The sequence below is a fragment of the Macrotis lagotis genome, chromosome 2 (genome assembly GCF_037893015.1).
Source record: "Macrotis lagotis isolate mMagLag1 chromosome 2, bilby.v1.9.chrom.fasta, whole genome shotgun sequence".
Classification (NCBI taxonomy): domain Eukaryota; kingdom Metazoa; phylum Chordata; class Mammalia; order Peramelemorphia; family Peramelidae; genus Macrotis; species Macrotis lagotis.
Genome location: NC_133659.1, coordinates 218,513,043 through 218,528,858, shown reverse-complemented (window position 1 = coordinate 218,528,858; position 15,816 = coordinate 218,513,043). Strand labels below are relative to the sequence as shown.

Below are 15,816 nucleotides of genomic sequence, written 5' to 3'. Positions count from 1 at the left end.
TCTGGGCTGCTGTTTGTGGTGGCAAAGAATTGGAAATCAAGTAAATGTCCTTCAATTGGGGAATGGCTCAGCAAACTGTGGTATATGTAAGTCATGTAACACTACTGTTCTATTAGAAACCAGCAGGGATGGGAATTCAAGGAAGCTTGGAGGGATTTGCATGAACTGATACTGAGTGAGATGAGCAGAAGCAGAAAAACACTGTACATCCTAACAGCAACATGGGGGTGATGTTCAACCTTGATGGACTTGCTCATTCCATCAGTGCAAGAATCAGACAATTTGGGGCTGTCTGCAATGGAGAATACCATCTGAATCCAGAGAAAGAACTTAGCCAATTATTCTTTCTTTTAAATCCTTATTTCATATGTCAATTCTTCAAATAGTTTTCAAAGCTCTACATTCTTCTCCAATTACCCATGAATTAATTCCCACATTCAAAGAAGGGAGAGAAATGCTGTTATTGAGTATTTTGGGAGTAAAATGAGGTACATTGTTTTGTTTAATCTAAAAATTTTAAATAAACCTAATATACTCTTACCTATTTCCTCTTGAATAGATAAAGGTGTATGAGATTCTCTTTCTACATTTTCAGGATCATCAGATGTTTTGGTGAAAGATTCACTCTGGGAGGAATTTAGTTCACTGCTGCTGTTGCTGTTTTCAGTATAAGGCAGATTGGGGATAGTGGCAGTACTGTTGCCATCATTCAAGTTAGTAGATTCTTCTAAAAAATAGAATAAATAATTTTCAGATTATTATAGTAACAGAACACTTGGAAGATTCCCTTAAATTTCTTTTAGGATTTCCACTACAAGAAGATTAAGAAAAGGTGATTAAATATAACATAAGTGCAGCATATGAAAAGAAAGTCCAAAATGAATGATTAACTTAAAATGTTTGCTTAGAACTTCTAATTGTATATAAGGTTAGCTCACTATAAAATTTTCTTCATAAATGAACAGGTACATGCAATACAAATGCAAAACTTAAAAACATTCATTTGTAAATAATTCTTATTTACAAAAAACATGATCAACATTCAGAGAAGCAAAAGTGAATAAAGGCCTAAAGAATTAAATTTGAGCCAACATAAAAATAATTACATGCTGGTTTCTTTGTGAAAGATTATAATAACATTTCTAGGATATTATAAGGGACTCTAATTGTTAGTTTGTAGCTTATTAGTAATATTCTAAAAGTAAAAATAAATTTTAAATCAGCATAATTGATTTAAATTCAATGTTTAAAAATTATTTTTATTCTGCTTATGCTACATTATAAAACAAAACATCAAACAACACATTTTGAGATTTTTTTAAAGTGCTATTTATGACACACAATATGTAAAATGAATTGGGTTCCTCAAAAATTATTTAATTTAAATGGCAATATAATACATTAAGTGCAAAAGAATTATTCTAACTTTCCAAAATTTTACCAATCTGCTACTACAGGACATATAAGGGAAAAGAATGTTTCTGGACTAGATTGATAATTCCATCGGTATAGGTAGTTTTCTTTTCTAATGAAGACCAGCCCCTTTCCCTTTAGCAGTCTAAAATCTTAAAATTTGTTTGGGGCAATGAGAATTAAATGACTTATCCAAGGCCACATAGTCACTACGTAGACAGAGGCAAAATTTGAATTCAGCCAACTCTCGCCAGTATGGGACATTGCCTGACAAGTTTTTCTGCATTTTAATTCAGGATTATATGTATCCTTTTATGTCAAAGAACAGTTTCTCATCTACTAAAATGAATTTATACCTTGTAAAGATCATTCAAGCATTATACACACACACACACACACACACACACACACACACACAGATACACACGAAGTGTGGTCAAGTGGACAGAGAAAGTGACTTGGGGACAGGAAGAATTGGTTTCAAGGTTAAATACTGCCTCTAACACATACTGTCTATATGACTAGTCAAATCCCTCTGACCTCTTTGCTTGAGAAAATTTCCTAAGAAGGACTAAGGTGAAAGGAAGATCCCAAGTTGCATCAAGCAATCAACATTTATTAAGTGCTCACCATATTGCAGTCACCATTCTAGACACAGAGAATGTAAATACAAAGAATGAAATAATCCCTACTTAAAATGAACTTACATTCTATTAAGACAGACAAGAGTGTGTGTGTGTGTGTGTGAGAGAGAGAGAGAGAGAGAGAGAGAGAGAGAGAGAGTGTGTGTGTGTGTTTATCAGGGGCGGCTAGGTGGCGCAGTGGATAGAGCACTGGCCCTGGAGTCAGGAGTACCTGAGTTCAAATACAGCCTCAGACACTTAATAATTACCTAGCTCTGTGGCCTTGGGTAAGTCACTTAACCCCACTGCCTTGCAAAAAACTTTAAAAAAAAAAAGAAAGAAAAAAAGAGCGTGTACATCTAAGTATATACATATATGTATATAGACATATGCATATATAAATGAATTTATATTTATGTTTATTCTGTCTATACACAGAAATATAAATTTAATACATATAAATATATACAGATTAGTTAAAACAAGATAGTATGGGAGTAGGGGCAGCTAGGTGGCGTAGTGGATATAACACCGGCCCTGGAGTCAGGAGTACCTGGGTTCAAATCCGGTCTCAGACACTTAATAATTACCTAGCTGTGTAGCCTTGGGCAAGCCACTTAACCCCATTTGCCTTGGAAAAAACCTAAAAAAAAATAGTATGGGAGTGAGATCACTACACTTGGGGGATGGGGCAGTCATGAAAGGCTCCATGCAGTAGACAGTACTTGAGTTACCTCTTAAAAAAGAGAAAAACTCTTAAGTAGTAAGGAGAACACACATCTGAGCTCTATGAACAACCAATGAAAAGGCCCAAAGTGTGAAGAACAAAGAGAGAAGTCTGTTTGGCTGGATTATAAAGTGTGCAAGGGAAAGTCCTGGTGGGGCCAGTGTGTAGAGAGTTTTAGAAGATAAATCAAAGAGATTATATTTTATCCTAAAGGCAACAGGAAGCCACTGGAGTTGGAGTGATTCAGAAATCACAGGGTCCAGATGTGTGTCTAAGGAAAATTTGTTTGGCAATAATCTTAGAGGTCAAGCTGGAGTGGGGAAGAGATTTGAAATTGGGAGAGCAATTGGGGGCAGCTGCTTATAAATAAGACAAGAAATGAGTTGTTAATGAAGAGATTTATCAGCTGATGAGATATGCGAGGAGAGTGATTATTATTCCAATGACAAACCTAAGACAGTGGAAGGATGGTGGTGACTTTTGACAGAAACAGAAATTTGGAAGAGAGTTAAGGGTAAAAAATAATGAGTTCAGTTTTAGTCATGCTGAGCTTAAGATGTGTTTGGGACATCCAGTTTTCAATGTCCAATATGCCTATTGGTGCTGAGAGATTAAATGAAGATCAAGGGAGAGCCTGGGGATTGATATATAGAAATTTGAGAGTCACTGTCATAGAGAGGACAGTTTATACCAGAAAATATGATGACATTATCAAGAAAGAGTGTAGAGAAGCAGCTTGGTGATGCAATGGATAGAGCACTGGCCCTGGAGTCAGGAGAACTGAGTTCAAATCCGGCCTCAGACACACTTAATAATTGCCTGGCTGTGTGACCTTAGGCAAGTCACTTAACCCCATTGCTTTCAATAAATAATTTTTTTTTTAAAAGCATAAAGTGAAAAGAGAAGGCCCAGGACAGGACTCCAGGAAATATCCAAAGGCAGGGATAATGAGCCAGAAAAGTGAACTTAAGAATGATCAGAGAAGCAAAAGGAGAACTAGTAGAGAGTAATTTATAGAAATACAAATTCTCAAATATAAATTCTCATATGTGTTTTTGGCAGAGGCAATTTGGTGTCAGAGAAAGAACAATAAATGTGAGATTAGAAAGAGTGCTATATCAGATTTGAAAATCATTCCATTATTTATTATTACATATAACATATAGGGCAGTGGATAGAACACTGGACTTGGAGTCAAGACAGGAGTTTGAATCCAACCTCAGACACTTGCCACTTACTAGCTGTATGCCCTTTGGCAAGTCACTTAACCCTGACTGCTTCACATCCAAGGCCATCTCCAGTCATCCAGATTCCTATCTGCTCACTGGACCCAGATGGCCCTAGAGGAGAAAGTAAGGCTGGTGACTTAGCACAGCATCCCCTCACTCAAACCCAATTCACCTGCTTATCATGGCATCACCTCCTGATGTCATGATCTTTTTCCAGAATGAAGGACAAACATCATATAAACACACACACACACACACACACACACACACACACACACATACACAATATTTCATTACTTGGAGCAAATGACATAATCTCTCTGGGCATCAGATTTTTCATCTGAAAAATAATGATAGACTAGATGAATTACTTCCAATATGAAATCTATAATGTTTTATATATATATATATATATATATATATATATAATAATTATCAAAGGATCCTAAGAACTAGGTCCAAATCCCATTCCCCAGCACTTAGGAGCTGTGTAACCACAGGCAAGTCACTTAACATGTTTTTCTGTCTGAAATGTAGAACACTAATGCCTATAGTACTCAACTAACAGGTCTATTATAGGATTCAAATGAAGTTCAGATATGTAAAGTATTTTGCAAATCTTAAAGTCCTCATGATGTGCTCAACTTATCTAAATGTTAGGAAAAAAATTCTATATCCCTTGCTATTTAAAGAATGAAAAGTTGAGGATTTCTATGTAAGTTTTTTTATTTCACTTTTATAAATATAGAATTTTTTTAAATGTCCAGAGGGTTCAAGAATATTTAGAGGAAATTAAGTCAGCTTTATTATGCCTCATCAGTACTCTCAAGTCCCAGTTAAATTTAGAAAATTTACAAGCTATATAGTGTAACTGACACCAGGAAAAATTATTTTCATACTTTCTGAGAAATTAAATAAAACAAAGCTTTTGTTAATATGGTTAAACTGAACTCAATGAAAAAAAGTTTTTGGTCTTAAATCTAAAATACAACATATTTAGAATAGACACTGAGGTTTGAATTTTTCATTATTATAAAATAGAAGCAGTGGCCATAGAATAGTGGAAAAGCTTCTGTTCCAGTCTTGCTTCTGATCTATACTGACTATGTGATTCTGGGTAAATCAGTTAAGCTCTCTGTGCTGTAGGCAACTCTATGAATAGACATATCAGAGAAAGTGTCAATATACATTGATAGAAGAAGGTTCCCCATACTTATGAAATCATAGATCTAGTCCCTGGACCTAAACAACTGATGTCACTCAGGTTCTATGTTCTATGTTACTTAGGTTCTATGTGGCATTTATTCCCCACTTTGCATCTTAAGTCAAATAATATTTTTAACTAGAATCTAAGACACACAAAACTGAAGTACTGAGCATTAAGGAATTATCAAATATTATATGCCAACTTTTCCCCAGAATATCAACATAGTATTTATTTTTAACTCCTATCTTTCAAGAAATGCTACCTGCTCATCATTTGGTAGTCTGAAAATTTTTCTTTCCGTAAGAGTTTTGGAGGCATGATTTTCTAATTATTTCTTTAGAGATATTAACTTGTAACAAATTACTAAATCTTGACAGGTTAAGATTTTAAAAGATAAGAAAATATTTTATTTCAAGAAAACTATTTAAAGATTCAATTCTTTTTAAATTATACCATTAAAAGATATACAAGAAAATGGGCACACACATATTATCTTTACCAAATTGCTTGCATTCTCAATGAAGGGGGAGAGAATTTGGAATTCAGAATTATAAAAAACAAAGATTAAAAATGATTCAGATGGGGGCAGCTAGGTGGCACAGTGAATAGAGCACCGGCCTTGGAGTCAGAAGTACCTGGGTTCAAATCTAACCTCAGACACTTAATTACCTAGCCATGTGGCCTTGAGCAAGCCACTTAACCCCATTGCCTTGAAAAATCTAAAAAACAAACAAAAAAAGTCTCAGATGTAATTGGAAAGAAATAAAATGCTAAAAAATTTTAAAGTGCTTAACAAGCATGTATATAATTTTAGAAGAGTCTGAGTGATTGAAAATATCAAATTTTTAGAACCATTTCTACTAGGAAATTTGCTGTTTCCACCAATAGGAAGTATCACAAACACCATTCTACACAGAAAGTATCTAATATTCTTCAAGCTTTTAAAATGCTTTAAATCCCATGATCTATAAAATTTAGGACATGATATTTCTATTCTGCTACATATGTGTAACAATTACATAAACTTCTTAGAAAGAAACTTGTGTATCTTGATTAAAAATACTAACCCAGGGGCAGCTAGGTGGCGCAGTGGATAGAGCACTGGCCCTGGAGGCATAAGTACCTGGGTTCAAATCGGGTCTCAGACACTTGATAATTACCTAGCTGTGTGGCCTTGGGCAAGCCACTTAACCCCATTTGCCTTTAAAAAAAAATACTAACCCATTCAAATTTGGTAAATTATTTATAATATAAAAGACTCCTTAAAGGTAGAAGAGGAAAAGAACTAGGTCTAGATAGTAATTTTTAATAGTATTAGAAACTGTCTACTAACTAGTGCTGAATCTTTCCCCTTTCTAATTCTAGCTTCTAATGACCAAAGGAAAAAAGAAATACAGTATACTAAGTACCAAAATGTACATAAAGAGTAGGCTTAGCTTAGGAGATGTACTAGTAATTTTGGAGTAAAGGATTAGAATAATTAAGCTAATTCTCACAAAGACATTGTGAATTACTTAAAACAACTCCTTGCCAATGGATATTATACCCAAAATCTTAAGAAAAAGCCACAGAAACATCAACTGGGAACAAGAAGATAGCAATAATTGCCATGAGGAAAACCCACTCTTCCCTATGTTTACTATTACTGTCTAAAAATAAAACAGAATCTTACCCTGTTGTAATAACAGAGTGGCCAAGCAGGTGGGAGCCACCACCGATACCCTAGTTTTCATCCTTCACTATGAATGGATCCATTTTGGGTCATTATTGGGCTCCAACACTGGCACCTTACAGGGATTATATATGAAGGCCTCTCCCCGCCCCCAGAATCTAGTGCTGTGGGGAAGCACAACCTACTTTGCTGGGGGGAAAAACAGACAAAGAAAAACAACATGTTTTAAGCCACTGACACAGATAACAGGGCTCAGCCAAGATTAAATCTATGACCAGGACTTCAGACACAAGGTCAAGTGCATTCACAGAGCCAAGAACATGCTCTTAAATGGTCTGGTTGTGTCCATCCCTTTACAGCTGAGGATGAGGCTAAGGAACTGGGTTCAAGTCTGAGGTTGACAACATTTCCTGACAGCTTGATCAAATTTTTAAGGCCCCCATATACTCATAATAAATGTCCCTAGTTGGCTACCACCCTTCCCCCCAACTCCTGTCACTCCCATTGGTATTTAGAAGAGAATAAGAAAGCCATCATCACAGGACTTTGAAAGTTGGAGGGCCCCCTATTACCTGGTACTCCCATTGATTTATGGCTAAGAAATGCCACTTCAACCTCCCCTTATCCCTTGAGTTTAGTGATAGTCAATATTCTCTTCCTCTATTGCCACTCTTCACTCTTTTATCCTCTTCGAGTGCTGACCAACCCTTCCTTGGTGCCTCTCTTCTTTTCCCTTCTTTTTCATTTTGTCCACTGAATCCAGTCATTTACAAACTCTCCCTTCACTCTAGATCTGAATGCACAGCATCCCTCAATCCTTCCCTGCTAACTTTAGCATGATATTGGCTAACATGACTGCTTCTAGTCTTCCCTCTCTCTATTCATATTTTTAATTCTTTCAAAGGTTTAAGTATTATATTACTCCCTTGCTGAAAAAATTTTCAATGGTTTACTACTATTACTAATGTAAAATAAAGATTTCTCAACCTGGAATTTAAAGACTTCTACATACTCATTCAGATTTCTTTGTTATTACTGCTCTTCACATATTCTATATAATAGCCAAACTAGTCTACAACTGTTTCCTAGTTAGTAGGGTATTTCTCCTCTTGTCCCTATGCATTCATAAAGGATGTCTTTCTTGTCTGGAATTATTGAATCAACTAAAAACTCTAAATTTCATTCATGGGATAGGATTTCTAGACATATTTACTTCATACTTTATCTGTACAGCCGATTTTTTTTCCACTTGAATTTGAGGCTCTATGTTTATTTCCTTATTAAATTTATCTTTGTGAGACTTAGCCCATTACTCTATAACCTTTCAGGATTTTTTTGACTCTTGCCTCTGGGGGTCACTGTATTAGCTCTTTCCCATGTTTGATTCATTCACAAAAAGGATAAGTACAATGTGTGTTATTAGTATTTTCATTCTAGTCATTGAAGAAAATACCAGACAGGGCCAGGGATAGAATCTTGGGGGACATAGCACTAGAAATGACCATCTGAGTTATTTCATCTTTCTAATAGGAATATTATGGAAGAAGTGAGATGACTTACTAATATTCACACACACACACACACACACACACACACACACACACACACACACACACACTTTGTCTACTATTATTTTGGATATGAAAAATATTTATAAATAAACTCACTTCTGTTTTCCTGAAATCCATCGTCCAATATCCTGCACATTAGCATGCTGAGGAAGCTTTGTTAGAAAGTTCCTAGTTTACATTGACTCTATCTACTCCTCTGTAACTCATATATATTGGTCCAAGTTCTGTCTTCTAGATCCAAATGACAAAATAGTCATATGATATAATGCTGAGTATATTGGATACACAACCTCCCTAATTAACTCATTATCCCAATCGCCACAGAGGATCATCTTTTCATCCCTCCTTTAACATCCAATGGTTCCCTTTCCCCTCATTGTCTCTGCTAAGGAATCTGTCTCTCTTCCTCATTTCATATCAACCAGTTCCCCTTCATTCTGATCTGACATAAGACTGCCCTTCTCCTTAAAAACAGAAACCCTTCTTCATACACAAGAGACTCCATTCCACCCCATCTTCACCAGAAGGTTGCCTCCTTTATCAACCTCAATCTCTTCCAGTCCACTGGCTACTTCCCTATTGCCTAAAAAAAAAAATACCTATGTTTACTCCATCTTCAAAAAACCTTAACTTGGTTCACCCATCCCCACAATCTATCATCCAATAACTCTCTTACTTTCTATAGCTAAATTCCTTAAGAAGGTCACCTGTAGTGTCTCCATTTCCTTTCCTCACTTAATTGTCCAGTTTGCATTACATCTTTCAACTAATCTTTACAGTTATTTACTTTGGATTCTATTGACCTTCTCTCAATCCTCAAACCTTTCTGACCTGTTTGTAATCTTTTTGGGGAGGGGAGTGAAAGTTGCTTTTTAAAGACAAATTGCAACTTGGACAATGGGTGGATAATGGAACAAGAGCTGAATTTTCTTTGGATTTTCATTATGTTGACAGTCTGCTCAGGGACTGGGGCTCTAAGACAGATGCCCGGTCTTGCCAAGAGGCTCATAGCCTTGGGGACTAGCAATCTGGGAGGGTGGCAGGGCTTTTTTATTGCAGGGAAAGCAGCATGCTGACTCCTTTTAACATAATATTGCTGATGCTGCTTTTTGGTGGCTGCCTTGCTGGCCAGGTCTTTCGCATTCTTGGTAGCTGCCAAGGTAGTTTCCTTTGCCTTTTCAGTTGCTTCCTTGGCTATTGCAACACGTGTCTTAAAAGGAACTTCATTTTGCAGTTTGGCCAAGATGTACTCGAAGCCTTTGATGATCTTGGTAACATGACTTTTGAATCTAGCCAGGCCAAACTCCTGTTCAGTTCTGGAGACCCCAAACAAACTGAAGAAATAAAGACTTCCAGTCAGATTTCAGTCCAGTCCCAGTTCCTACAATAAAAGCATCTTTCCTTCATCAATATCTGCTGGACATGTCTGATATCCTAGGTGAAAGTGGTCATGGTCTGGTTCTGTGAGTTCACAATGGAGTCCTCTAGACTGTATACTAAGTGAGTTATGATAGCAGGAAAGAAGCCTATGCCCAACAGGGTTTCCTGTAGGTCTTTGTTAGAAGCTGCATGGACAGCAGCTTCTGGTTAGGAGTCACCTCCTGGTGCACAATATCCTCTGCCAGCACATGCTTGCTGCAGCAGTTGGGATAATGCTGCCAGAAAGCAGTAAATACTTGTTCTTCAGAGCTCTGAAGCACACTCTACCCGAGGAAATACCTTCCTATCATCCTAGTGGGGGTCCTGGCAGTGCCGGGGGCTGCATTGGGGAGTAAGGGTAGGGTGAGAAGAATTACTGGGTTCATGCTGTCCATCACTATACCAAAGCCACCTCCATTGTTGCCCCCACCTCTCTATAGTGTTGACCACTGCTATCCTCCTTTCTTCTTGATATTCTCTACTGTAATGGTTTTTGTGACACTAATCTCTCCTTATCTCCTCCTACCTAATCATTCCTCAGGATCTTTTGCTGGATCTTCATCCATGTCACCCCATGTCACAGCACTGAGTGGCTCCCAGGACTCAGTTCTAGAATCTTCTCTCTTCTCCCTCTATACTATGTCACGAGGCAATCTCATCAACTCCCATGGATTCAATTATAATCTCTATGCTGATGATTCTCATACATAGCCTGCCTTAATCTCTTTCCTAATCTCCAAACTCACATCTCCAGATCTGGGACATCTCAAACTGGAACACCAAAATACATTTTAAACTCGGCAAGCTGAAAATTATATTCACTTTATTAAATCACACATTTTTCAAAGTAAATTTCTTCAATTATAACACATACTTTCTAAGAGAAAATGAATATTCAGGCCCAAGTAAATAACTGAGTCATAACTTTCTCTTAGAATTAAGGACTGCCTTTAAGGGGAATTTGATCTCATAATCTATATGTGATTTATTCAAGGAAAAAAGTGTCCTCTCAAATTAATGCCTTCAAGAGTCATAAAAAACCTAAATAACAAAAGGCAAAGGGGCCTGGTTCTGTTTCTGCTTTTAGTTCCCTTTGCTTCCTGATGTCTTTGGGATAAGATATAATCTCTTTGATTTATCTTCTAAAGTTCTATAGTCACTGGCCCCAATCTCTCTCTTTCTTCAGCCTCAGTGAATAAAAGTCTCTCTTACATACTCTGTGAACCAGTCAAATAGGAGCCTATCTACTGTCTCTAGGCCTTTGCACTGGGTTGTTCCATAGAACTAGTAGGATGTGTGTTCTCCTTTCTGCAAATTAATAGTCCTCTTTTTTAAAAGCGGTAACTCAAGTAATGTCAACTGCATGGAGCCTTTCCTGATTCTGCCCCATTACCCAAGTATAGTGATCTCCCTCACAAAGTACCTTGCACTAACTATTCTGTATATATTTGTATATATTAACCTTACATTTATTAAATATAAATACATATACATATAAATGCATACACACACGTAAATAATATCAATATACATGGGTAAGTATATGTGTGTGTGTGGGGGCGGTGTATTTGCTAACTCTCCAATAAGAATGTAGGATCATTGGTATGGAATTTCAGAAAAGCCTGGAAGGACTTGCAAGAAGTAATACTGAGGGCAGCTAGGTGGTGCAGTGGATAAAGCATAGGCCCTGGAGTCAGGAGTACCTGGGTTCAAATCTGGTCTAATGACCTAGCTGTGTAGCCTTGGGCAAGCCACTTAACCCCATTGCCTTACCAAAAAAAAAACCTTAAAAAAAAAAGGAAGTAATACTGAGTGAAGTGAGCAGAATGAAAAGAACATTGTACACACAGCAACACTGTATGATTATCAACTATGATGGACTTGCTCATCTCAGCAGTACAACAATCAAAGACAAATTCTAAAGGACTTATGATAGAAAACACTATCCACATCCAGAGAAGGTACTATGGAGTTTGAATGTAGACCAAAGTTTACTATTTTCAATTTTCAAAATTATTGTATATATTAGGTTTTTTCCTTTTCCTTTTTTGATTTGATTCTTCTTTCACAACATGATTAATATGGATATATTTTTCATCTAGTGATACATGAATAACCTATATTAAATTGCTTTCTGTTTAGGGAGGGGGAAGAGGAAGGGAGGGAGAAAAATGTGAAACTCAGAATCTTACAAAAAATGAATGTTGAAAACTATCTTTGCATATAATTGGAAAAATAAATATATATATTTTTAAAAGCAAGCTCACTGAATTTGTATTCCCAACACCTAGCATGGTAACCGGCAAATAGCATTTAATAAAAACTTACTGACTACTTGATTTTAGATAACTCTGAATTTTAGGAAGGTCTTTTTTATAGCAAGTCTAAATTTGCCTCTGTACATTCCTGTTTGTCACTGTTAATTCTGTCCTTATAGGTTAAGACAATGTTAGTACTCTACTAATATTCACACATCTCTTACTAAAAAACTATTATTCAGTCACATATATCCCATCTTGCACTTGTGAAGTTATTTTTGAATCAGAGTATCTAGTAACATTAATCCCTAATTAAGTTTCAACATATTAAACATGGTCCAACACTCTAGTCTGACAAGATTTTTTTTAATTCAGACTCTGTTATTCATTGTGTTGGTTATCTAAACTCAACTTTGTGTCATCTGAATGTTTGATGAGCATATCATACATGCCTTTAACCAAGTAATTGATAAATATGCTAACCTGCACAGAGTGTAAAGTACTGTTCTCTGGTTCACAGCTTCCAAAATGACATCAAACCATTAACAAGTTTGTCAAATGTTTTACTAAAAATCTCAACTAAATTCTCAAATTCTACCCACTTACTTCCCTGATTTAAGTCCTAACTAAAATCCTTTTATAGGAAGACTTTCCCAATCCCACTGCTTTTCCACTCTTAATTATTTCCTATTTATACCTTGCTCTGTATAAATTTGTTTGCATATCATCTCCCCCCCCCATCAGACTGTAACCTCCTTGAGGGCAGGTACTATCTTTTACTTCTTTTTCTATCCCCAGTATTACACATAATGCCTGGCACATGGGCACTAAATTAATGCTGGCTGATTGATTGATTCTGGGTAAAATATATCTATAATATTTCTCTTATCTTCCAATCTAATAACCTTATCCAGGAAGGACATGTGTTTAGTCTGGCATAACACATTCTTCTTATGCTGGCTCTTTGGGATCACTTTCTTCTTTCATCTATGTCCATTAACTATCCTTTTATAAATGTTCTAGACTTTTGTCAGGCCTATAATCCTGTGATTTATGAAAAATGATTTCATTTTTTGAAAATTGAGTCATTTGTCCTTATCAAATCTCCTATGTTTCTCTTTCATACTCATCACCCCACTAGGCCTTGGGATACAGACCATCTGGGCCTAGTGTCCTGACTTTAGTGAAGTCAACTTTTAGCTCCCTACTTATCTCACAATTTAACTTTTCTAGTCATTTTTGTTCTATCCTTTCTAGTTTAAAAATATTTTCCTTGATGAAGAATTCAGAAGCAATGTGAGAGATTGTGGATAAATGAATTCCTCCATGAAGTACTCTATCATGTCTCCATGCCCGGTTTGTGAATTGATTCTTAATCTCATCTAATTTCTACTTTTGTCCACTCCAATGAGAATAAAGCTTTCATTATTGTCTGTTAATTTTCACCATGCTCTTCTTTTCCAAGTAACAGATTCCCTCAAAGAAATTTAGCTTACTATACACACTCTTCCCTTTCACCTATTCCATTTCTTTTGAATAAGGTATACCCTTCTAGAACTTTATTTAAGACAAGGGGGATCCCCATCCCATCAGTTTGAGAGATACTTGACCTCAGGACTCCAATTTACCTCCTTGAGTTATGATCTTTTTGCTTGTCATTTGCTTGTGCCTCATACTTTGTATATTTACATTTAGATACCTGGAGCCAGGTCAGGAGTCACCACAGGCTCCTCTTTTGTATAGTCTAGATTTTATCTATGCAACCCAAATTCATCCTATGAAAGTATGGGCATCTCTACCTCTATTTTTCTTCTCATAATATTCTTTATGATAACTATCCTGATAGATATATTTGACAATAAATTTGTAAAAGTAAATATTTTAAGTGAAATAATTATTCAATAGCATAATTTTAGTAATAAGAGCTTAAAGTAGTAGAAAGTCTTACATTTTTCTCCTAGACAGTTAAGGCTTCCATATAAAAATTAAATGTGTTTAAAAAAAAGTCTGCAGCATCTTTGCATTTTTTTATACTAGTATCATGGTTTGAAACCATAAAAAGAACTACCTCAGCACATGCAGAAACAAAATTTATTAGTAAGAAAGTTAAGAACTAAAAAGGTTAAATCATTTAACATAAAGCTATTAGTATGCCAATGACTACTTTGATGATGAAAGATTTGTAAATGATTATAAAATTAAAAAAATAATTACAGTAAACTTTTAAAAGCATAAATGGCCATAATAAATTTCAAGCATTAATTATAAGAACATTATTAAACTCTAAATGTTAGGTGACAACATAGCAGTCCAGGATGGCACTATAAACAAGGAACATAAATAAACAAGTTCTATGGGTGTTTTTAGATGACATTCAAGATTTTTACTAATCAACACACCCCCTCTCCCCTCCCCATTACAGAGGCACTGATACATTGCCCTCTGTACCTGGTACATCCTGGGGTAGCTCAGGAGCCACCTTCTTCTCTGCCATGTTGTTGCTATCATGAGTTTCTGAGGGGCACCCCACTGTGTTCTTCCCTTCAGGGGGACTAGTCTCTCCTGAAGAAGTATTTGTTGTGTTGTCGTCATTATTTGATGATACAGAGTTACCTTTATCCCCAACATCTTTTGGTTCTACAGTAAAATGCACAACAAAACTTTAAAAATATTCTTTAAAATTCTTTTGGTAGGACTGGCCACACCTAAAGAAAATCAACTGCTGAAAAATGCAATATCAACGATCCACACATTTCACCATTGATCATTTAATGGCAATTCTCTTGTACATTATTTTAACAAAATTCATATAAAGTCAACACACTGAAGAAGTTAACACAACAAATATAACAAAAAATTAGCAAATCTTGATAATTCTTTTAGCATCATATATGTATTATTGGGGAAAATATTTTCAGCATCCTATCTCATGAAACAAACATGCTGAACTGAAAAACTGAAGGAATTCTGAACAGATGTGTTATTATACTTCTATATTACTACTAATTATTATAATATGAAATACTTAAAATGTCTAAACTCCAGCAATATAATTTTAAGTGATCATATGCAATAAAAAACAGTATATTCTTTATAAATTCTTTAGTTAAAAACTATGCTTTATATATAACACTTTTTGTTAGAAAACTTTTAAAAAACAAGTAATTTATTTACCCTCTGATTTTCCTTTCTCAGAATCACCACCAGATGTTTTTTCTTCTTTGTTTTTTTCCTGGGTTTGATCTGAAAGTTCTTCTTTGCTTTTCTCAGAATCTTTTTGGCTATTATGTTCAGATTCATTTTTGTCCTTATCTGCTTCTTCTGGAACTGGACTTTTAGCATCTTCGATATCACCTCCTTTTTTGGATTTGGTAGCTTCCAAAATTTCATCTATATAGTAAAGAGTTCAAAATTTTAAACCAGACACCCCAAGCATATATATTTAAAAAACTGAAGGCTATATTGTTTTAAGAAAATGTTAAAAAAAGCAACATAAGAAAAGCAACTACCAAAAACTGAAAATCATTGATACGATTTGTTTTTGTGATAGTGAAAATTCTTATAAATGGCAAAATAAATTTAAAGTTCATTAATGTTAGGACATTCCCTCAAGAGTTTTAAGGAAACCAAAATTATTAAATGTCCAAATGCAAAGTAGCCCAGAAAGTCTTAGTGCAATTTTAAGTTTTTAAAACTT

At 35.5% G+C, this 15,816-nt stretch overlaps 1 protein-coding gene and 1 pseudogene across 6 annotated transcripts in view; both read right to left on the bottom strand.

Annotated features, from left to right (window-relative positions):
- BPTF (bromodomain PHD finger transcription factor) overlaps window positions 1–15,816 on the bottom strand; it is a 184,002-nt gene that overhangs the window by 87,216 nt on the left and 80,970 nt on the right. For 4 of the 6 annotated variants that reach the window (XM_074224761.1, XM_074224760.1, XM_074224764.1 and 1 more), the window contains exons 4-6: window positions 15,294–15,509; window positions 14,568–14,756; window positions 542–727 (exon numbers count right to left, since the gene is read on the bottom strand). In XM_074224761.1, coding sequence (XP_074080862.1) covers window positions 542–727; window positions 14,568–14,756; window positions 15,294–15,509 — 591 coding nt within the window. The remainder of the gene's footprint in view (window positions 1–541; window positions 728–14,567; window positions 14,757–15,293; window positions 15,510–15,816) is intronic. The other 2 variants (XM_074224762.1, XM_074224765.1) reach the window with 2 other exon arrangements.
- LOC141514191 (PRELI domain-containing protein 1, mitochondrial pseudogene) lies at window positions 8,419–14,561 on the bottom strand (annotated as a pseudogene).